The 24,304-nt window shown below is 41.3% G+C and overlaps 1 protein-coding gene across 1 annotated transcript; it reads right to left on the bottom strand.

The window, feature by feature from the left end:
- Positions 1-8,412: 8,412 nt before the first annotated feature.
- LOC142656438 (protein spinster homolog 1-like) lies at positions 8,413-15,016 on the bottom strand. The gene is made up of 12 exons (XM_075831366.1): positions 14,795-15,016; positions 14,308-14,373; positions 13,548-13,684; positions 13,158-13,309; positions 12,983-13,052; positions 12,589-12,731; positions 12,349-12,501; positions 11,586-11,775; positions 11,055-11,120; positions 10,689-10,787; positions 10,151-10,322; positions 8,413-9,684 (listed from the first exon to the last, which is right to left on the bottom strand). The coding sequence occupies exons 1-12, from the start codon at positions 14,994-14,996 to the stop codon at positions 9,680-9,682; spliced, it is 1,455 nt and encodes a 484-aa protein (XP_075687481.1). The 5' UTR covers positions 14,997-15,016; the 3' UTR covers positions 8,413-9,679.
- Positions 15,017-24,304: the final 9,288 nt, after the last annotated feature.

The following is a 24,304-nucleotide window of genomic DNA, read 5'->3' as shown; positions in this document are numbered from 1 at the left end:
AACCTATATATATATTTGCTTAGCCAAAATATCATGCTCAAGAAATCACATATCCATATTCATTAAACCAAAGAAGAAATCTTGATATAATAATATTTAATCAAAATAATTTTATTTAATCAAAACAAATAATTTAATACACATAAATACAAGAATAATTAAATAAAGATACAAAAATTAAACCCCCCTCCCAAGTATATACTATAGACAATTAAAATGACATAAAATATATGCCAGGTGTATAATAATGGATAAAGATGGTAAATATGGTAAATGTAATGGTATCAAGTCCTCATGCAGAAAAGCATGAACCCTTAAGGAAGGATAGAAAAGCACTGTATGTCTATGTGCACGAACTGCATCAGAGCACCAGAGAGCTGATATGAATAATGCTGTAATCACAAGTCGCTCCAGTGCCAATGATGCACTGATGTGAGTAAAGAGACAAGCACTGAAACAAGAAAGGGAAGAAATATCGACTACAATGAGTGGACTATACCTGCAGAGGACATGATGGAAGAAATGATACACCTGGACACCGAGCACCTCGACGCGCGTTTCGCAACCTTCGTCAGGAGGTGTGCTACTACACTGACAGCTGGAGTTTAAATCCTATGGACATGGAGGCAAGTAACCAATGATGTGCGGCAGGGAAAAACCACTCCCACTGAAGTAACCAGCATCGCGCCGTCATTATTGACGCACACCGATGCGTGTCAACCATGGGAGTGATGCGGTTCACACATGAGAACGGAGCGGGTCAAGCCCCTCAGCCCATTAGTGACCGTGCAGTTTATCATGATAAACGGCGGGTAACTATGACAACGCCATAACACATCAACACGGCATGAATTAACATCTAGATTTAGTCCATCAGACAAATCCCTGAATCAATCCGGAACCCCCATGTCATACATAGAATCAAAAAAGAATTACTACAAACAGAACATTAGTATATGTTAATCAATGCTATTCAAAAAATGTTCTAAAATAAATAAATAGCATTATTCATTCCAATAAGAGTACATAGAAGAACAACGATCAAACATGATGTATAAAAGGATGGTACTAAATAACTATCAAAAATCAATTAAACTAATACCTATACTTATTACACCAACTCATAAAGTGATAATTCCATAACGAAACATAAATATAAATATGTGTAAAAACATAAATTAATTATATTTCTGATATTATATATATATATATATATATGGCGAAATATACAAATGGACAATTATAATGCAAAAATATATACACATATATATATATATACATACATGTGTGATGAATAATGTAAATAATAAGTGAATATTTATAAATAATTACAAGAACAATTATTGGAAAAATTATAAAATAAAATAAAATATAAAAACAAAAATTGTACAAATAATATATAAAAACGAAAAAAGAATATATCTAGAGAATATAATTCATCTAGACTAAAAAAGAAGTTTATCTGTGTATTAGGAATAATGAATGTGTGTTAAATGTGTATTAAGTGTGTATTGAAATAATAATAAACAAGTGAATGTCAAGGACCAAGCCAGCAAAGACCAAACACGGGGCGGACACCGAATGCACCAAACAAGCGGGGGCCCTCCACTCAGGACAGTACATCGGGTCCAACCCACACGCCAGATCAATCCTGCAATCGCCCAAACAGTAACCCGCAAACACAAAAGTAGTACTAAGTGAAAATAATCGTGAATGGTGTATAATGAAAATAAAAATAAATATAAATATAAAAAACAAAAAAACCCTATTAAATAGGGATCAGTAAAATAACTTTATACTGTATCAATTGTGTTATCAAATTATATTCCAATAAAAATAAAGTATACAAAAATAAATAAATATCAACAGAGCGTGAAAGTGATTAATCTCAAAAAAAATATATATAAAAAATATTATTCAAATGTATATCCATAAACATCCACATATATGCATGATCAAACTAAAATATAAAACATACATAGATCATATAATTAATTACATAACCATAAAGATAAGTGATTTATCAGATTATCACCAGAACGGGTATTTAGCCCACAATTAAACAATAATTTATACATAAGAACTCATTATTGTGATTCTTCTTATCATCTTCATTGTCCCAGGACATGTAGTCACTTGATCATTCAATCCATCAAAGCTCAATTCAGATCAGGAATAGTCATATCGGATCTAGTCAAAGTAGTATATAGTAGTATATAGTAGTATATAGTAGTAGATATTATCGAGAATGGGAAAATGAAATAATAGGAAACCTTGGAAAGAAACTATGAGTTAGGAAAAAAAGGAAACATTTGCAGAAACACAACTCAAACATGTGATTGGTAAGTTTGCAGATAAGGAGTTGCTTCAAATATTTCCCCTTCATGGGGTATATAAGCAAATAGCCGAATCAAATCCGAAGAAAAAGGCTCTGGCAAATATTTATAAAGGGTTATTACAATATAAACTAAATAAAACAAAATCTAACAGTGAAAAACAATGGTCAAACAAATTAAGCCCTAGAATGAACAACACTGGGCAAAAATTTATAACAAAATTTGGAATGTGGCTTTAATCCCAACTTTGTCCTTACAAACCTGGCATTAAGCCGGACTACAAACTCTCTCTGATCTTTTTGATCAGGACACCCTGTGTAGTTTCTTGGATTTACAATAAGAATATAATCTGGGTAAAGCAGAAATGTATAAAAATCTGCAGATCCGTTTTTTTCTAACTGGTAAAGGTCTACCAAAATTCCCTCTTCTTACACCCCCTTATACATTTTCACATTGCAAAACGACCTTACAAAAATATGTTCACACCTTTTATCCCCTTTAATCAGACATGCTACTTTATCAATCGTTTGTAAATGGTCAATAGACCTCAAAACCACTTATACCTCCCAGGAATGCTCAAAATCTTCCTCCTGTGCAAACCACCACGAGGCGTATTTCAAACTTTAGTCCAGATGTACAATACACCAAACAAACTTACCAGAATGTTTCCTGCTACTGCATCTGCCAATTGTGGGAAAAATTGTGAGCAGGTGGGAACTTTTACATATTTTTGGGAGTGCCCCGACATTAAGCCTTTGTGGAGCTCCTTATCCATTTTTCTACATAGATTACAGAAATCTCCAATTTCACCCGATTTGTCTCTATCGCATTTACAAATGGAGAAAATACCCTCCCCTTGTGGAACTATCTTGTGCCACATTCTTATGGTGACAACAACTTCCATATCCATAAAATGGAAATCTCTTGATGTACCCACTATACAAGACATTGTTAGAGTTACTAATTCGAGCTGTAGCTATGAATACATGATAGCTTGAAGTATGCATCTCACCCTCACATTTTGGGATAAATAGAATATTAGGGCAATGCCTGGACATGCTGATCCACTATATTACTCTCGCTTCCCCACACCCACTACAATTTACTCCTACAGGTGACCCTGTTTTGTATTTTGTTTTATGTGTTTTGTTCTGATCTGTTTAAAAATATACCTTGCCGTGTTTTGCTATAATTACGTCCGACCCACTGCTGCCCAGACTGGTGTATCCGACTGGTGTATCCCCAGGGGCGTACAATGAAATCATTGAGCCCCATAGCAAAATTTAGAAAGGCCACACCCACCGTGAGAGCTCTGTCAAATGTAGTTTAACATAACGCAGGGTTAATGTGGTGTTGTTTTCTGTCACTTTTTCTAATAAAAAGTAGCAGAGATTGTTAATAAATGTTGCGCTATGCCTGACTCTGGAGCGGGTATGTTTTTCCAGCCACATTTGGCACATGATGGACAAAGTGTAACAGGTCCAATACTAAAAAAAACTGTCGACACTACTCAAAAAATGCAAATGAAGTAGGGCGAGTAGTTCCACGGTGTTATTAAAGCTGGTGGTGCTCAGTAATAGGCAGTCATATAGTAGAAATATCTATATACCACGTCACCCACAGGTAAAAACTGGCAAAAATTCTTTATTTTCAGTGCTTCATAGCAGGCATTATACGGGAGATTTGTTTCACGTCTTCTGGCGATTTGTCATGTGGATCAGGGGCTTCATAAATATAGCATTCAGCCCAAATGTTAATGCCAGAAAACTGTCATAAACACATTCATACATTTTTCCCAGAAAGATTTAAATGATTAAACTCTAGATGCCGACAGCCACCACTAGGGCGCGTTTGGTGTATATGGATTTGTACAGCTTCTATTGAACTCAATGGGAGCTGTAAACATATGTATGAACTGATCTTGCTGGCTGCAGACAAATGCTGAAACTGTGTCAGAAAGCAGAAGAAACCGTTCAGTTTCGGCCCCCTAACACCACAGGCTCCATAGCAGTGGCGTGGTCTATCTCCGTGGAAGGTACGCCACTTTGTATCCTATACGACTATTCTTATCTTAAAATGACAAACCCTCGTCTCTCTGCAGCTCAATACTGTTATCTTTAAAGTGATCAACTTGTCTGCTTATTATACCAAAGAATCAATTAGTGTAATTTTTAAATGCAACAATGTTTTGGTGTTCACCCGGTGTTGGGGCTTGTATGGTTAAGAGTCTGCAATAAACTTTTCTTTATTTGTATACTAAAAAACCTCATGAGAAGTGGACAGTCACAAACCGTGGGTATGTGGACCCACTAGGCCGCACCGCCGTAGCGGAGTAGCAGCTGGCCAAACAACAGTATACAAAGTCTATGCAAAGTCCTAGCACAAGAGTTCCTGTAATAGTCCAGGCAGAAGAAGAGGCTTAGGCACAGATGGAACTTGACGGTAGATAACGCCAAACGTGGTGGATGATACAAGGAGTGGCAGATGACACCAGACGGGGTGTATGACAGCAGGCATGGCAGATGGCACAACACGACTCCAACACGAGAAAGGGCACAGGAACAAACACAGCACGGTATACTGGTAGCAGGGCACGGGAACACTGGAAACAGGATACGACTAAGGGACCATGTGCTGGACTAACATGGAAATACACAACAACGCTCAGGCAAGGAGTGAAAGGGCTGTAAAGGGAAGTGTTTTATATATTTATATCTATGTACATTTGAGTGTAGATATATATATTTGTCCCTCCAGAAAAGTGTATCTCTAGCCTCCGGGGGAGGTGGGAGAAGACAGTGGACACATTCCCACTGCCTGCCCTCCCCCGTCACCAGGTAATGAGATTGCATGGGGGGAGCCATAAACAGTTCCATGCCCCCCCCCCACTTGCACGTGCATGAGCACGTGATGTCATACAGAAGTGCACGGGGGGTTTAAAAGGACAAACTGTCCCACACTTCACTCTCTTGCCTCCTGCCTCCCTCAACAGATCCTGATTACCACATGAACCTCTAAGTATCCACGTGTAGCAGCAGCTACACGTAACCCTCTTCCCCTTCCTTACTTCAACACTTTCCTACCTGCCTGCACGTTACCTGCATATCCCCTGGTACCTGTACATCCCCTGGTACCTGTTTAACCCTTTCTCACCATTTATCTGCTACCTGTGGTACACAGCAACCCATTCCCTTTGTTAACCCTTTATCCTCCTTATCCCCTGTTAACCCTTTAGTTCACAGGGACAGTTATTGCTAGGAGGGAGTGTGAAAGAAACAGTGAGCATGTGTATTGTATTGTAACGTAACTTCTATGTATTTTAGTTAGAGCCAGGTGGAGGCGGATCTCACAGAAGCAAGCATGAGTGAATGCACTGTATGTTTAGATAAGTGGGTGGTGGTATAAATTAGGATTGTGATACCGTGTTTATACTGTACTACGTATAGTGTGAGTTACTCAGTATATATTAACTTGTTTTATGTATTGGGGTATACTGATACTATACGGTGATCAGCTACTGTGTTCTGTGTTTGGTGAGAGGCCCCCCTTTAGAGCGCATAGCTTGTGGGACCCAGGGGATCACTTCACACCCCCCTGTTTTCCCCCTTTTTCTATCCTTCTTTTCCTTTATTCTGTTCTCTTGTTTGTTCTATATTCTGATTTTCCCCCTATTTATGTCTTGGTATCTTCCCACACCCCTACTGTGGGGTGTGTTTTGGTATTTACCTTGTTCTGGAAGTTCCCTCAGGTTTGACCTCGTGACCAGGCAGATGTTGGCAACAGTCCAGGGATTGGTTTGAGCAGCTGAGCGATGGGAAATCCTGGAGTATAAAAGCCCTTGCTGTCTGGTCCGATCAGCAGTTAGTCTGAAGAGGAAGCCGTTTGAAGAAGCCACGCCCACCCTCCACTTTTTTCATGGACGGAATTCCTGTCGCGGTGTTTGTTAGTGGGTTGTCGCTCAGCTAATGCTGTGTGGACAAGTGCTTATTTATTGGACATTTCAGTATATGACATTATTTATTTAATTATTCAGTTATTCAAGTTGATTATAAAGATTTATTAATATATTTGTTACCCATAATAAACACCACAGCCTTTTATTTCCAACTATTTGTATGCTTGTCTTTATTTATGGTATTTCTGGGGGTTGGCGTATGTTATCCCATGTATTTTATATGTAAGTGTATGTATAGTTAGTAATAAATATTACCCTTTATTGACTATTCAGTCGTATACGCTTACTTAGTAGCAAAGCAAGTAGACTAACGTTAGTATAAGAAAAGGGTAGGGGAACTAGGCATAAACCTAGTGACCCTGATTATAAAGGAGGTAGTAATAGTGGATGACACGAGTAAGTGAACCCCGCTATTATACCAGCCCTTTAACAGGGCAGAGCCCTTTTTATAGTCCAGGATGATCTGGGGATGATTTTATAATTAATCTCATGTGTGTACGCTGGCCCTTTAAGGCCGGGAACGCGCGCACCATGGAGACCAGTGCACGGCTTGACGGATGCGAGCGCTGACGTCTCCTTGGAGGGAGGCGACGGGTCGGACATGGAAGTCTGCAGTCGCGGACGTCGGGGGGCTAGTGAGAGCGTTACATGGACTGCACACCCTGCGTCATGTCAGTAGTCCTCTTCTTATGAGTTTTGTCTTTCATAAAGGGATAAGTCCTCTTTAAGGGAAATATGGGATTTAGAGCTCTGTATCAGAAAAACAGAGCTCCATCCGACTGTAAAAATGTATGGTTGAATTTCAGACAAAGAAAAAATACAAACCTGACTAGACCAGTGTGATAATGAATGACAATGTGGACAGTTATGTGGCTGCTTCATCCAGTGATAAGAAGCAAAATCACTTGTAATTTGGGATGTTAGGGGCCCATGACTGATTCTGAGCCAAAGAACACCCATAAAAATAGTCTGTAAGATAGTAGCAAATACGGAGCCAAGATATTTAGATATATAAAACTCATGACAAAAAATAATAATAAAATGTTAAAGGGGTTATGTGGGGACCGAAAATTATTAGCAGTATGTTCACTGCAGTATGTGAGTACACGACTAATATACATTCCGGTCCCCTGTCACGATGATGATGATATTTTAATAGATTTTTACAATGCTGCCGGGTGACCAGAAGTCTAGTGACACGGTCTAACTTCATGACGACACGACTCTTCGTCATGTGACAGACCCAGCTGTACGCTATGTAATCGCTGTACTACTGCTGTAATGTAGGAGTCTGGTCTGCAGTCTGACATAATGTAGGAGTCTGGTCTGAGGTCTAAATTTATTTTGGCCTTTGGTCTGGAGTCTGAATTAATCTTGGGGGTCTGAAGTAATGTAGGGGTTATACGGTCTAAATTAATTTTGTTGTCTTGTTTGAAGTCTAAATTAATTTGACATCTGATGTGGTATATGAATTTTTCTTATAAGTTTGGTGTCTGGATTTATTTATGGGTCTGCTCTGGGGTCAGAATTTGTGTTGCTACAAAGGCTGAGGATAAACTGTATAAGATAGTGGTCAAAGATGTCTGGGGCCAAATGGAGAAGAAACTGAAAGTGAAGGACTTCAATTAGAGAAGATGTCAACTGTGATTCACTGGATTTAATCATTATTTATTCTGAGTCTGATTAGTACCGTATACGCTTTCATAGTCTGCAGTGAGATAATACTCAGCAGACCCCCTATGTAGAACTGGTATCTGACAACTATATAGTGACTGTAAGGCAGGTTCATTGGTTATATTGGTTTTTCTATAGTGGTAGCGTACAGGTTTTCCAGACAAACAGCGAGTGTACGCCTAATCTGGAATGAGTGATCAGCTGGCTCTGTGTTCCATGTTTATTTTTTTGTATTAACAATGTGGCTTACGTATTTAAGGGAGAAGTAGCTGCTGCCTAGATTTCAATCCTGACTTTTTCTCTGATTGGATTTTATGACTTTCAGTAGCTTTTCCCTACACTTTTCTATTAATCCAGAACATGTGATATATCAGAAAATTTAAGAGCAAAGACAGTTTTCCAAGGTATTTTGTTACTTATATAATAATACACTTTGTTTAGGTTTTGATGTTTTTATTAAAATAACATGACTACAAAATTTTCCACATAAGGTTGGTATACATGAAGGAATTTAAGGTGTAACCAGAAGCAGGTAAAATATGCTATACCTAAAATTCTTTTTTTTATCTAGAGATGGTCTGTAACGGCAGTCTCTTCTGTTGGTGCAATGTGGATGAAAGGTATTCCAGTTGAGTCATGTTGTTAGTTGCCATAAATCGTTGGTAGGTGGCACTAATCATGTCCAGGTTGGCACTGTGACTCAGCCAAGCCACAGACAGTGACATTTGTTATTCTTTGTGAAGTTGTTGCATAAAGACTCCTGGTCTGGTTTGGCACTGTGACTCAGCCGAGCCACAGGCAGTGAGATTTGTCATTCTTTAGGATGTTATTTCATAAAGACTTCAGTGTCTGGGTTGGCACTGTGACTCAGCTGAGTCACAGGCAGCGATATTTGTCATTCTTTGTGAGTTTATTTCACAAAAACACCATCTCTGGGTTGGCACTGTGACTCAGCCGAGCCACAGGCATTGACAATTCTCATTCTTTGTGAGCTTTATCCACACGGAGTCCGGGGATTCACATCTGTAGTCCAAAGATTTGTCACATCCGGGTTGGCACTGTGAGTCAGCCGAGCCACAGGCAGAAACATTTGTCATTTTTTAGACACAGTCTAGGGATCCAGATCTGTAGTCCAAAGATTTGTCAAGTCCAGTTTGGCACTGTGACTCAGCTGAGACACAGGCACAGAAAAAAATCCTTTGAGGTGGACCTATGTTTGCTGGTATTCATGCAAATTCCTTGGGATGCTTTTCCGAGGAAGAACTCAGTGGAAATTCCATATGAATGAGTCTGTGAGGTAGGTCTTGTTTTCTTCCTCAATGCAATCTTTGGAATTGCAGACACTCTAGGTCCAGTTCCCTCAATTGTCGGTGTAGAATCTATAATGTTTAAACCACTGGATTCAGTAACAGGGTAGGTCATGGCAGCTTTGCATTCATGACGTCCACTGCCAACTATTGGTTTCCTGTTGCAAGAGTACATGTTCTATGTGGTGTTCTTGATTCTGCATGCACTGAAACTTTTAGTGGTTGTTTGGAAACATTATAGTTATGCCTTGAGCAGCAGAGCCCTGCTGCTCATTACGGTAAATGTCTGAGGAGCTCCAAAACTTGTTCACTTTATATTTGTCCTCGTGTGGAGATTAAGGACAGCGTTCTTTTGCTCTCAAGAACCAGTGTAGCCATGGACAAATCAATATAAAATGTCCAAGACTTCATCCTGTTAAGATAAAAAAACAAATAAGCCTGTTTTTGTAGGAATACATTATCAGATAATTCTCATTTTATATTATTCTACTTCATACCACTAGATGGTCAATGAGTTGTTGAAAAGGAACAACAGTAAAAGTTATGTTTTAAGAAACTCCACTTCTACTCCAGTGGTTTTGTCTTTGATAATTGTGGAGCACTCTATCGAATCATAATCTTGGTGAAGGACTATAAAATTCACTATCTTTCTACCGTCTGTCAGAAAAGACAATTTCCCCCACTAACGATTACCATAAACCATGGTTTTCAACACTAAAAAAATAAGTATTTGTTAACGCATTAGAATAGGATTAGGGATTTGTGATTATTTAACATTTTCTGACCATAGAGCCAGTGTAAATCGAAGGTTGAGCTGCACTTTAATTCTGCAGGACACATGAGTAGACAGTGGACATACACACAGACAGGGTAGATACCTTCAGACTCCATGTCTGCCCTCTTTCGGTCTTTCTCAAGAAAGAGGGCAGATGCCAAGAACAATCCTCCTCCGATAGCGCTCACGAATACGCAGACCATGAGGGCATATTTCAGGCTGTTAAACATCAGCAGGTCGGATTCTGGCTTTCCTCTGCGGATGAGGTCAGATAGCTGAGGATAAGAAAATAACACATTGTTATGTAAGATGAATTATGGGAAATAGAATATGTGTAGATTTTTTTCAGACAGCGGATGCTGGATATTAATGCAGAAATCCAGTGACAGCAGACTGTAGGTGGTGGTGAGTGACAGCTCCTCACTGAGGGTGCTGTATGGGCATTGTGTGTGCACTATATGGTGGCTATATCTTTACTGTCTGTTTGGTGGGGGTGTACTGTATTAGTGCTGTCTCCTTTGTGTGAAATGTATGTGCGTTGTAAGTTGTTCACAAAGGGTGTCATGCAGGCTAAGACTGACCCCGACGGTAAAGAATTTTGTTTATATACCCTTTAGGACGATGATGTAACTAATACTTACCACTCCGATCAGAGAGGGGCTCCATGCATCACCCAGCAGGTGGGACACAATTATTTGTAGGGCCTCTGCTGTGGATCGTCTTCTGGGGGTCACCACACTCTAAAACAAGAGGACATTCTGAGTAGGCAGAAGGAAACAGTTACTGAACCTAACTCAACAATGGCAGCCAGACAAAGTGACGGAATATCTGCACTACAATATCTGCAGACAGCGCAGTCTGTACTTGTAGTGTCCTCCGTCTCTTGTCTGGCAGTTATTGCAGAGTCAGTGGCATTTCATAAACTAGGCCGGAAAATAGACAACAGGCGACATAAATGTAATTTTAGCTGTAATAGAGAAACATCCTCGTGGTTTCTGATCACTTACCAGCAGGATGTCGTCCACAATGGCAAAATTCAGTGCCAGCAATAACGCCCCGATGGAGATGAAGATCTGAGGGGAGACAAAACATTCAGAAAAGACTAAATGGGGAATACGGGGAGGGGGCAGTACAATAAGTTACCTCTTATCCTGAACTCTGATGCACAGGGTGGGTATTAAACCTGCGTATAGACCTTACACTGTATAATAATGTATATGTGTATGAATACATGTGTGTCTATGTGTATGTATAGCAGTATATCTGTATGTGTATGATATTCACAGGTATACACTGCATGTATGTATGTAAAGGTGTACTGTATGTTTATATATGTCTGCCTAAAGATAACAGTATGTGTATGTAAAGCTGTATATCTGTGTGTGTTTGGTATCCACAGCTATATACAGTATGATTGTATGTATAGGTGTATATGTATGTATATCTACAGGTATGTGTATGGATATTGTTTCTTCACCTTTTTAATATAATTAAAAGAAAGAACATCAATGACAGAAAGCTGTTCATCAGCCACTTACATAGGAGGCCACAAGGCTGAAACTTGCCAATAACAAAGCCAAGAGCAGGAAAGGGGCGCCACCCAGCATTCCGCACGCACAGACTAATGCGTCTGCCCGCGGGTTGATTTTCCTGAACCTCTTGCTTATCTCCACGCCAGCTCCAACTCCCACGATTCCGGTGATCACAGTGATCATGCCAAAAATCAGACTGCAAAGAAAGAGATTATAGAGGTCATCAAATGGATTCTCCACAATTGTATATAAATGATGATTAAAGGACCTGAGTATGACTACTGCTCCAACTATCTGCATGTATCTAAAGATTAAATCCATAAACTCTGTTCTCAGGCTGACAGGGCTCTCTATGGACCTATCCCAAATATCTTGTCAGTATAGAGCAGACAGTCACGTAGCAGTCTATATACACTATGAGGGTGAGGTTTTATATCACAGAATTGTTGAAGATTTTTTTGTGCGGTTTGGCAAATAAATATCCACAAGTATTTATTCACTGCAAATACACGTTGCGGAAATGTGTACATTTTTACAGTGAATTTTTCCCTTAGCATTGCAAAGAGTGAAATCTGAGGCAAATTCGCAGTAAAATCCACATTTAACACCCCATGTCTGAACCTACCCTGTAAATAGATGGCTGCCAGGAGCCCTGACCACTCACCGCGTAGCCGTGCCCAAAACTCAGGTAGAGAAAGGAAGAGTATGGACATAATGGGAGATAGCCGCCCTCACAACCTCCTGGCACACACAGTAAATAAGCGTTTACCTGTCATCAAATTGACATATTGCAGTCTGACATGGATCACTTCTGTATAGGATGACCCGGGCCCGCTTGTAGAAGGACAGAGCCCAGTGGGAGAGGGAGCCGGAAACAAATGTCACAGTTGTGAATCCCAGCATGGAAAGCATAAAGCTCGGGCTACAGAGAGAGAGAGAAATGTGAGTGACACAAGAGACACGGGGTAAAGCCAGCGACAACCATCACTACACAGTTTAAAACACTCACTTTTTCAGCAGAGCTTTCACGTCGGTCGTCCAAGAATTGTTGTTTGGGTGTTTATTGCTTTTTTGTTCTGCGGCTCCTCTGGATGGTTCCTTCATAAAGAAGATAAGAAGCAGGACGGCTATAATCCCCAGACCTGGAATGATCTGTCCAGAAGAAGGAGGAGACAATATATATATGTAGCGGTATTACAAATATGAAGTGACTGAAGCCAGAGGGGCAAAACATAGAGATGACTAATAACATAAATGACTATCTATAGCCTCCGGACTGATACTCAACTTTCCCAAGTCCCTACTTATTGTTTATGGTTCCAGAAGATAATGGGAGCAATTCCAATAACAAAAAATAATAAATAATAGTTTGCCTGCAGGAATCCTGCAATCCTCTCACTTACCCGCAGTGCCCAGTGCCAGTCACCACCAAGAGCGCTTGTCACTTTGGCCCCCATGATGTATCCAAGGCCACTTAATAGGCAAAAATGAAGAAGATTTATAGTTAAGAAAGGGCATAATCTCTGCACAAATATAACTATAGACATAGATATAAACAGTATAAACTTCTACACTCACCAGCCTACGGGGATAGCAGTCCAAAAGATGGACAACATGCGGCTTCGCTGGTCTGCTACAAATAGGTCGGCGATGATGGAGGGGGCAATGGTGGAGTAACTTGCCGCGCCAATCCCAACCAGTCCTCGCATTAGCAGGAACAGCCAGAAATACTGGGGAAAAGGAAAAAAAATCATAATTAATAACATCTTTAGTAAAGCTTTACCATTGGGACTTTAATATTGATGGCCTATTGTTAGGATAGACAATGAAGGAAATAAATAAAAACTCCATTGGGTCGCTTGTTGGGGGTCCGGAGGTCAGAGCCCCACAGATTGAGAATGGAAGAAAGATAGGTTATCAATGGGAATGTCCCAGAAAACCCCTTTAATAATAAACATAGGATGTTACCTTATCAGGAATAAATGAGCTGCCAAGGATGGAGGCTGACCAGAGGGTGATCCCAATACAGAGCAGATATTTTCTATTCCAGTGATCACCCAAATATCCAAATACTGGAGCCACCAACATGAAGCTGCAGAGGAAGACTGAAAGGGAAGGGGGAGAGAAGAGGTGAAAGGAAGATACAACAGACATTTATATATGGACAAACTATTAAATCCTGCATTTTAACCACATTCCCCACTTTTTTTTAATTCCCACTCTCATTCATTAATGTAAAGCTTTACCTTTCAATTACTTTTGCAGTTTGATAAAACTTTTTGTAACTCTGTGTATATAGTAAAAACGATATAGTACATCTTAATGTCTTATTTTGGGTTATCACTGGAACCCATCAACAAGCAGGTAAATGCTGCTGATGGATGTTATTATGGCCTTATTATGGATTTGTCAGCCCAGTCACAGCAGAACACCATTATCCTAGGTTTTCATGTCGCGGTCATGTCACAAAAACACTGCAAAATCGTGCTGTTTTGTGGCGATTTACGCCAATAAAACACATTTTGACCGCGACGTGTGTACCCAGCCTTATGTAGTGCAACCGACTGTCTTATTTCTTCACTAGAACCTGATGACATCACAACCTTGTGTCAGTCAGATCATGAGATTCCAGTGAATAGATTCGTCACCTTCTCTAGAATATTGATTTAGTTCCCAAAATGGCGGATTCCAGGTGACTTACAGAACAAGATTTTATATTAATATTTACCTGCTTGCAGCAAACCAGATCCACTGTCTTTCAGATTAAATGATTTTTCTAAATATGGCAGCGCCCCTGTCAGATAAAAAGAGAGATGTCACTAGAAGCAATGCATGTATTTCCATCATATATGTTTATGGCACATCCACAGGATATATGGATGTGTGACAACGTCTTCCCCATAGACTGTAATGATGAGGTCCATTGAGTTTATAGGAGTTAAAGGGGTTTTCCCACTTTTGACATTTATCACCTATCCACAGTATAGGTGATAAATGTGTGATCGCTGGGGGCCCCACCACTGGGACCCCCACCTATCTATAGAACGGGCATCCCGACCCCGTTCCTCCTCACTTCACGATCGTGATTTAGAAAAACGTTTATACTCTCCTGCACTTTAACCGTTTTTCTACTGAAAGTGGAGGTTCGCTATAAGTGCCTCCACAGCTACAGTACTGATAAACCCCAGAAATAAAATGAAGTACCCCACACCTACCAGTGACACTGAGCCGATCCATGTAGGATAGCAGATTTATATAGAACAGAATCCCTACAATAACGATGGATCGTGTGTAGGAGATTCCAGTACGGTCATGCACGTTCTCTGCTCTGGGGCTTTCGCCATCATCTTTATCCATTTCACATGGAGGAGCCAAAAGGCCTTTCTCCACGTCCACGTTCTCATGGCGAGACGCCATGTTCACGGATTTTGAGACTGTAAACTCTGGTAATAGAAACAGAAAAGGGACATAATATGTAATCACTTTATATTACTATTAGGGTATATTCACATGCGGCAGATTTATTGCATAGATTTCTGTGACTGGCAATAAGTTCCATTCATCTTCATCAGCAAGCATATGGATTTCTGCAAGTCCCAGTCAGATGAATGGAAAAGTTGCACAAATTTTTGCACTAAATCTGCAGCGTGTGAATTCCCCCTTATAATTAACATCTCATTATTCAAGAAATTCTAATAGATAATATGGAATCTCAGGACCACAGACAAATATTAATAATAATAATAATAATGTACTAATACAGCGTTCTATACAGATGAGCAAAACAGACAAATTGATCTCGGTATCGCTCGCCGCACTGGTTCTATAATGATTCTGATTTATGCCGTCTGATAGAAAAAAGCAGTACAAGCACTTTCAGGTATAAAATATGGCGCTCCCTCAGAAATCACCACAATTTTTTTGGCCTCCATTGACATTTATGAGCAAAACTTGTCTGGCTTATGGCATCTGATGGATGATGCTGAGATTTGTTTTACACAGATTGTACATAGAAACACCACAAGCTAAATACACGGCAGCGTACATAACCCCATAGACGAACATTAGCTGCACATTTAGTATCTTACTGCTCTGTCTTCCTGAACATTATAAAGGGGTTGTCTCATCAAAACCACTACTGTCCATATGTTCCAGGAGTGAGATCTTTAGTGATCAGGTGATCGCCGGATGACTGCCTTCAGAGAAGGGTTAACTTAATAAAACAATCCATTTAACTATGACCGTTTCATAATCCGGAATGTCTGATAATCTGGAACCTGTCGGATTTCGTTAGTGTCCAATTAAATGATCTTTACTGTGGAATTATTGTTTAGAAGATAATTCTATATGTTATACAGGTGAGTCCCATTGATATATGTTCCTCCATGTATACAATGCCCACGACCATGCAGCAGAGCTCAGCGATCTGTGCCAATCAGCTGCTGTAGAATTAGATGTGCGGCTGGGGAGTAAGGTGTATAATAATCTGCAGGAAAAGTCTTATCACCCTTGTTAAATGTAATAAATGGAATAAACTGGGTACTCACAAGTATTTTTCTCTCCACTAGACGGCGCTCACAATCTCTCTCTCTTTTCTTACTCTCTCTGCGCACTCATCATGTGAACGGTGATAATCAAGGCCACGTCCATTCTATTCCTTTGTGACATCATCGCTTTGTGACATAGGAGTTGAGGGCACTGTGATGTAAGTGTTAATAAACAATGGGTGGCTCAGTTATATGACTACTGTACAATAATGTGATGGCCCCTCTATTATAACCTGTCTCACTATTTAACATCCTCTATCTGTATCAGTGCTTTCTAACCTGTGGCTGTCAGGCTGCTATGTAACTACAACTCCCAGCATGCACTGACAAGTTACAGCACATTTCTCCATATATATGTATGTGCAGAGCCATGGGTCCTATCTTTATACATATAATACTATATATTGTTACACATTTGTCATTTTACAATATCTCTACTTCTAGTCCAGTTACTTATACCTATACAGTATATACACCCAAGGCATCCACCACATGGGGGCCTCTACAGTCACCCCCTCCCACTTGACAACCCCTTTTCAGCATGCAGCCTCTCCAGGTCTCAGGTCTATCTGAGTGCGGCCATACATTAGTATTACATGGCGCCCATTCCAATCAGGTCCTAGGTTGGGAACTTCAGTGGTTCTAATCTCAGCCTTTTGTTGGAGGATTATTAATGGACGACCCCTCTATATAACATCCATATAATCTCATTTATATTATTTTACTTCTATGGAAGTGTAAACCTTTCCATAATAGAAAAGGGAAATCAACTCGCTATAATAAATTGGGCTCCGGCACTCTGTAGTGTAATGGAAGTCAATGGGAGACTCATGGACATGACCTGGATATACAGAAGGAGAACAGTGGTTCAGAGACTTAAACCAGTATCATCTTCTGATGCGTCTCAAGCTGGTGACATAACATTAAAGGTACCCCAGACCGGACCCCCTTTATACAGACCCTAGATCAGACCCCCTGTATACAGACCCTACACCAGAGCCTCCCTTTTACTGACCCCCAGTTTACAGACCAAAGACCCCAAACTACTGAATATTACAGACCTGAATATTACAGATCTCAGACGAGATGTTCAGCTACCGACCTCTCCAAGTCCCATAGCTTTCAGACACACCGAGAATGTAGTAGTGATGTAGCAGGACGCTTATTCAGCTTGGCTACATCTGATAGACTCAACACTCCTACATCACTATCATTTATAGCAGAGTTTAGTAAGTGTCCTGCAAAATCACTTTACATCTGAAAAGACAAGCACTAAGCCAGACATGGGCAAACTACGGCCCGCGGGCCACATTCGGCCCGTTAGGCTTTTTAATCCGGCCCGCCGAACTTGTCCAAATTATAGTAAAAACCTCCTTTTTTTTCCCCTTTCCCTGCAATGCCCACGTTTTCCCAATAGATGGCGCACTCAAAACACATTGACCGTTGTTAATGTGGCGCGTATTTCTCTTTATTTCACTTTAATTTTCACTTCGTTTCACGTCACCATTAAGCCCTTCGGTTTTCAAAGAGTACAATATCAGCCGTCACTTTGCCACGAAGCATGCAAACTATGCTAGCAAGCAGTCAACACAAGAACGGGCGGCTACTGCTCAGAGGTTGGCAGCTAATTTACAGAGTCAACAGAACTTTTTTCTTGATAAATCACAGTGCGTATGTTATTTTAATCTATTTACATTTCCTCCTCCCAGTATCTGCGAAATAGTATTTAAATGCCATATCTTGCATATTCCTTGAGACAAATTTATTAACTGATAAGGGCTATTTTTCACATTTGAAAGACAGTTAATAAATTGGGTTGTAGTGTTCTTACTGTGCTATGAGGTTTGCACACACTACATTTAATGCTTTAGTATATCCGGCCCAAACACTCCCTCCAAATGCTCCTGGCCCGGCCCCTCTGTCAAATTTTAGAACCCATTGTGGCCCGCGAGTCAAAAAGTTTGCCCACCCCTGCACTAAGCTCTACTACATCTGATAGTCTCAACTATGCTACATCACTATTACATCTGGCAGGACATGCATTTAGCTCTGCTACATCTTATAGACTCAACACTGCTACTTCACTACTACATCTGCCAGGACATGCACTTAGCTGGGCTTCATCTGCTAAACTCAACAGTCTGTTTCATGTCTGAAGTACTAGTGATGCAGTAGTGTTGAGTTTATCGGATACCTCAGAGCTGAGTGTGTGTCCTATCAGATGTAGTAGTGATACAGTAATGATGAATATGTCAGATGTAGTGTAGTAGAGTCTATGGGATGTAGCAGAGGTGAGTCTGTTCTGGATTGCATATATACACTGACTAGTATTAGATACAGCGTCTACAGTGCTTAGATAAAGCGTCTCAGCAGACAGTATCACGCATGATAGGCTTAGATACACCAGCTCAGCAGACAGTAGCACACATGATAGAATTAGATACACAGTTCAGCAAGCAGTGTTAGGATGCATTGATCTCCCGTTCAGTGTTTGAAAGTCTAGCACGAGAGTTGTGGCTGCACAGGACCCTGGGATCTCATGTCGCAATTTAGATGCGATTTTTTGCTATGATTCGCGGCAAAAACCACGCCATTTTGTGCAGAGTTTTAAAAAAAATCACTGCAGAAAGTTACGGGTTTTCCCACAGTTCACGACATAAACTTAATATAAACTGCGAAATGAGATACCAGCCTTAGCTGCCGGGATCTCAGAAAGGCAGTTAATTCATTCATAAAAGTCATTGTAATCTTGCCTGTGATGATAATGAGATGAATGTTGAGAAGAGATCTCTACAGAACAGGAAGTGTCAGTCTTTAGTTTTGAAATTGTTTTTATACAAGAAATTTCAGACATAAAAGAGAAAACAATAACAAATATCCGGTAAATATAACGCTCGATCATCTGCTGGTCGTATCATTTAAAAAATGCAAAAGATTATCATTGTCGGCAGCACATCTCCCTGTGTCAACAGGGAGAAGCGCTGCCGACATAATAATAATGTATGGGGACGAGTTATCGGAGTAACGACCGCTCGTCCACATCCATAGCTCCGTGTGACAGGAGCAAGCGAGCGCCGATCAATGATGTCTCGTTGATCGGCACTTGCTGCACTGGCCGAGTGTCGGCTGGTGTAAAATGGCCTTAAGGCTCTATTTACACGACCGGGTCTGAGCGTCGGCCGATAAAAACGGACGTTTTGATCCGTTTTTCTCGGCCGTTTTGCATTTGTTCCGTTTCTTGTTTCCATTTTTAATGGCCGATTTTGACCCGTTTTTGCATCCAATTTTTTCCCTGCCCATTTTAAAAACGGCTGAATTTGTACATTTTTTGGCACACACTTCCCTCTGTAGATAATGCTACACACTGCCCTCTGCAGATACTGCCACACACTGCCCCCTGTATATACTGTCACAGCCCCCCTGTATGTAGTGCCACACAGCCCCCCTGTAAGAAGTGCCACACAGCCCCCTGTAGGTAATACCACACAGACCCCTGTAGGTAATACCAAACATCCTCCTGTAGGTAGTACCATACAGCCTCACTGTAGGTAATGCCACACAGCTCCCTGTAGGTAATGCCACACAGCCCCCTCTAGGTAGTGCCACACAGCCCCCAGTTGGTAATGGTAATGCCACACAGCCCCCTGTAGGTAATGCCACACAGCCCCCCTGTAGATAATGCTACACATTTCCCTGTAGGTAATGCCACACAGCCCCCTGTAGGTAGTTCTGCACAGTCCCCTTTTACATAGCACCCCCCTACCTTTCTGTAGATAGCGCCACCGTTCCAGGAAAAGTCCCTGACTTCAATGTCCATATATGGACAGTGATGTCAGGGAATTCTCCTGGAGCGGAAATTCCAGCCACAGCATCGGGGATTCCACTTCAGAGGTCCCTGATATCACTGTGTCCATATATGGACAGTGAAGTCAGGGACTTCTCCTGGAGCCGAATCCCCAATCCCCGGCCACAGCGTTGCCGAAGCTGTGACCGAGGATTGGGGATTCCGCTCCTACAGGGAGCAAGAAAATACCCTCCTCCTGCTCACATGCACTTCGTACTGTGAGGAGGAGAGAGCGAGTGAGTGATGGAAGACACTGCCGTCACTCGGAAAAATTTGAATGATGGTTGTGTATTACCTGGCCCCATAAACTTCTATGGGAACTGGGCGGCCGGGAGAATGGCCGAAAATAGGTCATTACCCTTTTTTTCACGGCCCGGTTCAAAAATCAGTCATGTGAATAGCCCCATTCTATTGTTCCTACTGTGGCCGTGTGACGGCCCGTTTTTTGAGTGTCCGTCACACGCCGGGAAACCCTGTCATATGAATTGGGCGTAAGAGTTCAGAGCTACTTGTAAAGTTTATTAAGCAAACAATCTCTTGTATGATCACCATGATTAAACAATCATGGTAATCATCAGCTCCTTATCTACCCAGATAAGGAGCTTGCTGGCTCCTTTATCTCTGGGTGGAAGCCGTGGCCCGAGGGAGAAGGAGGTAAAAAGTTCAGCACTGCTTCAGTGTGAGCAGCGCTGCACTTCTAAGCTTAGTTTCATAAAACATAAAACTAAGTGGAAGAGGTGTCGACACTTGTAGAGAGAAAACTTTCTCCAATGGTACCAGGCAGGGCTGCCTTCTCTCACCTTTGATTTTGCTCATTTTAGAACCGCTGACCACAGCCATTAGAGCGAGCCCTGACATTATAGTATCACGCACATGATAGGCCTATTCGCTGATGATATTATCATTACATTACCAAACCCTATTAAATCCCTGACAGCAACATATCTTGTCCTCAAATTCTTTAGCACAATCTACTATTATAAGTGTAAAGGACCTGCCAGACACAACTTCTGTGTCGACGCCCGTGGGTAATCAGTCTTCGCCTGCTCCCATGTCTGTGAGACTGACTCCATCTTCCACCACTCAGGATGGCAGGCTTAGGAGTGGGAGAGCCTATCACAGCCTGGCCAGATGGAGCTAGCTCCCGCCCACTGTCTATTTACACCTGCCTTTCCTGTTCCTCCTTTGCCTGTGATTCTGCTCTGCTTGTTTCCTTGGCTTACTGACCACTCTCCTGCTCAGCGTTTTGTACCTCGTTCACTCCTGTTTGACTCGGCTCGTTCACTACTCTCCTGCTCAGCGTTTTGTACCTCGTTCACTCCTGGTTTGACTCGGCTCGTTCACTACTCTCGTTGCTCACGATGTCTCTGTGGGCAGCTGCCCCGTTTCCCTAGCTTCTGTTTACCTTTGTCTGTTTGTCTGTCGTGCACTTACTGAGCGTAGGGACCGTCGCCCAGTTGTACCCCGTCGCCTAGGATGGGTCGTTGCAAATAGGCAGGGACTGAGTGGCGGGTAGATTAGGGCTCACCTGTCTGTCTCCCTCCCCGTCATTACAATAAGATTAATTAAACGAAATCTCAGATGAGGCCAAAATATTCCACCTAATACAGAGCAACATATCAAAGCCTCTTTCCCCTTCCCTTGGCGGGAGAATTATATTCACTATTTAGGTAAAGAACTAATCATGTAATATAATCTTGAACCACTAATACCTCACTTGCATGTAGAAACTTGATAGACTATCCTAGTTAGAAACATCCTGGATAGGGCAGATATCTCTTTATAAAATTCTCATATTTCCAACACTCCTTTACCTGCTACGTACCCTCCTAATACCTATCCTAAATTATATAAACAAAAAAACGACATGTCCAAATGAATTATTTTATTGGGCAGGAAAGCGACCAAGGATCCCATTTCACACAATGATGCGTCACCCCTCATTTGGAGGCCTAATCCTCCCTGACCTTTCCAAATACCATAAGGCATCAATCCTAGATCAAACCAAAGATTAGTGGTTATCTTAGACTGACAAACCATGGGATTCAATTGAATTGGCTGTTTTGGTTGCTCATGGATTGAAAGCGCTTCTCATTACATCAACCCTCAAAAGCTTTCAGCGGCCTCAAGAGTTACCAAGTATTCAAGCCACCATTCACACCAGGCAACACCGACTCTCATTACCCATGGATAAAACACCCACAAAGAATATTCCACTTCCTCTCACAGTGCTTGAGTCCTTACAAACCTGGCATTAAGCCGGACTACAAACTCTCTCTGATCTTTTTGATCAGGACACCCTGTGTAGTTTCTTGGATTTACAATAAGAATATAATCTGGGTAAAGCAGAAATTTATAAAAATCTGCAGATCCGTTTTTTTCTAACTGGTAAAGGTCTACCAAAATTCCCTCTTCTTACAACCGCTTATACATTTTTACATAGCAAAACGACCTTACACGCTCGAAAGCGTACGAAACCTTGTTGAAATCTTCCTCCTGTGCAAACCACCACGAGGCGTATTTCAAACTTTAGTCCAGATGTACAATACACCAAACAAACTTACCAGAATGTTTCCTGCTACTGCATCTGCCAATTGTGGGAGAAATTGTGAGCAGGTGGGAACTTTTACATATTTTTGGGAGTGCCCCGACATTAAGCCTTTGTGGAGCTCCTTATCCATTTTTCTACATAGATTACAGAAATCTCCAATTTCACCCGATTTGTCTCTATCGCATTTACAAATGGAGAAAATACCCTCCCCTTGTGGAACTATCTTGTGCCACATTCTTATGGTAACAACAACTTCCATATCCAGAAAATGGAAATCTCTTGATGTACCCACTATCCAAGACATTGTTAGAGTTACTAATTCGAGCTGTAGCTATGAATACATGATAGCTGGAAGTATGTATCTCACCCTCACATTTTGGGATAAATAGAATATTAGGGCAATGCCTGGACATGCTGATCCACTATATTAATCTCGCTTCCCCACACCCACTACAATTTACTCCTACAGGTGACCCTGTTTTGTGTTTTGTTTTATGTGTTTTGTTCTGATCTATTTAAAAATATACCTTGCCGTGTTTTGCTATAATTACGTCCGACCCACAGCTGTCCAGACTTTGACCTGCGCACATATACAACATGTGTATCCCCAGGGATGTACAATAAAATCATTGAGCCCCATAGCAAAATTTAGAAAGGCCCCACCCACAGGGAGAGCTCTGTCAAATGTAGTTTAACATAACGCAGGGTTAATGTGGTGTTGTTTTCTGTCACTTTTTCTAGTAGCAGAGATTGTTAATAAATGTTGCGCTATGCGTGACTTGGTGCTGGTACGTTTTTCCAGCCACATTTGTCACATGATGGACAAAGTGTAACAGGTCCAATACTAAAAATCTGTCGGCACTGCTCAAAAAATGCAAATGAAGTAGGGCGAGTAGTTCCACGGTGTTAATAAAGCTGGTGCCTCTCAGTAATAGGCAGTCATATAGTAGAAATATCTATATACCACGTCACCCACAGGTAAAAACTGTCAAAAATTCTTTATTTTCAGTGCTTCATAGCAGGCATTATACGGGAGATTTGTTTCACGTCTTCTGGCGATTTGTCATGTGGATCAGGGGCTTCATAAATATAGCATTCAGCCCAAATGTTAATGCCAGAAAACTGTCAAATACATTCATACGTTTTTCCCAGAAAGCTTTAAATGATAAAACTCTAAATGCCTGCAACCACTACTACGGCGCGTTTGGTGTATGGTGATATATATATATTTGTCCCTCCAGAAAAGTGTATCTCTAGCCTCCGGGGGAGGGGGGAGAAGACTGTGGACACATTCCCACTGCCTGCACTCGCCCCCTTGCCAGGTAATGATATTGCATGGGGGGAGCCATAAACAGTTCCATGCCCCCCCCCCACTTGCAAGTGCATGAGCATGTGATGTCATACAGAAGTGCACGGGGGGGAGGGGTTTAAAAGGACAAACTGTCCCACACTTCCGCTCTCTTGCCTCCTGCTTCCCTCAACAGATTCTGATTACCACATGAAGCTCTAAGTATCCACGTGTAGCAGCAGTAACCCTCTTCTCCCTCCTTACTTCAACACTTTCCCACCTGCCTGCACATTACCTGCATATCCCCTGGTACCTGTACATCCCCTGGTACCTGTTTAACCCTTTCCCATCATTTATCTGCTACCTCTGGTACACAGCAACCCATTCCCTTTGTTAACCCTTTATCCTCCTTATCCCGTGTTAACCCTTTAGTGCACAGGGACAGTTATTGCTAGGAGGGAGTGTGACAGAAACAGGGAGCATGTGTATTGTATT

Source organism: Rhinoderma darwinii, chromosome 6, assembly GCF_050947455.1.
Source record: "Rhinoderma darwinii isolate aRhiDar2 chromosome 6, aRhiDar2.hap1, whole genome shotgun sequence".
Taxonomy (NCBI): domain Eukaryota; kingdom Metazoa; phylum Chordata; class Amphibia; order Anura; family Rhinodermatidae; genus Rhinoderma; species Rhinoderma darwinii.
This window is presented reverse-complemented; position numbering and strand designations above follow the sequence as displayed.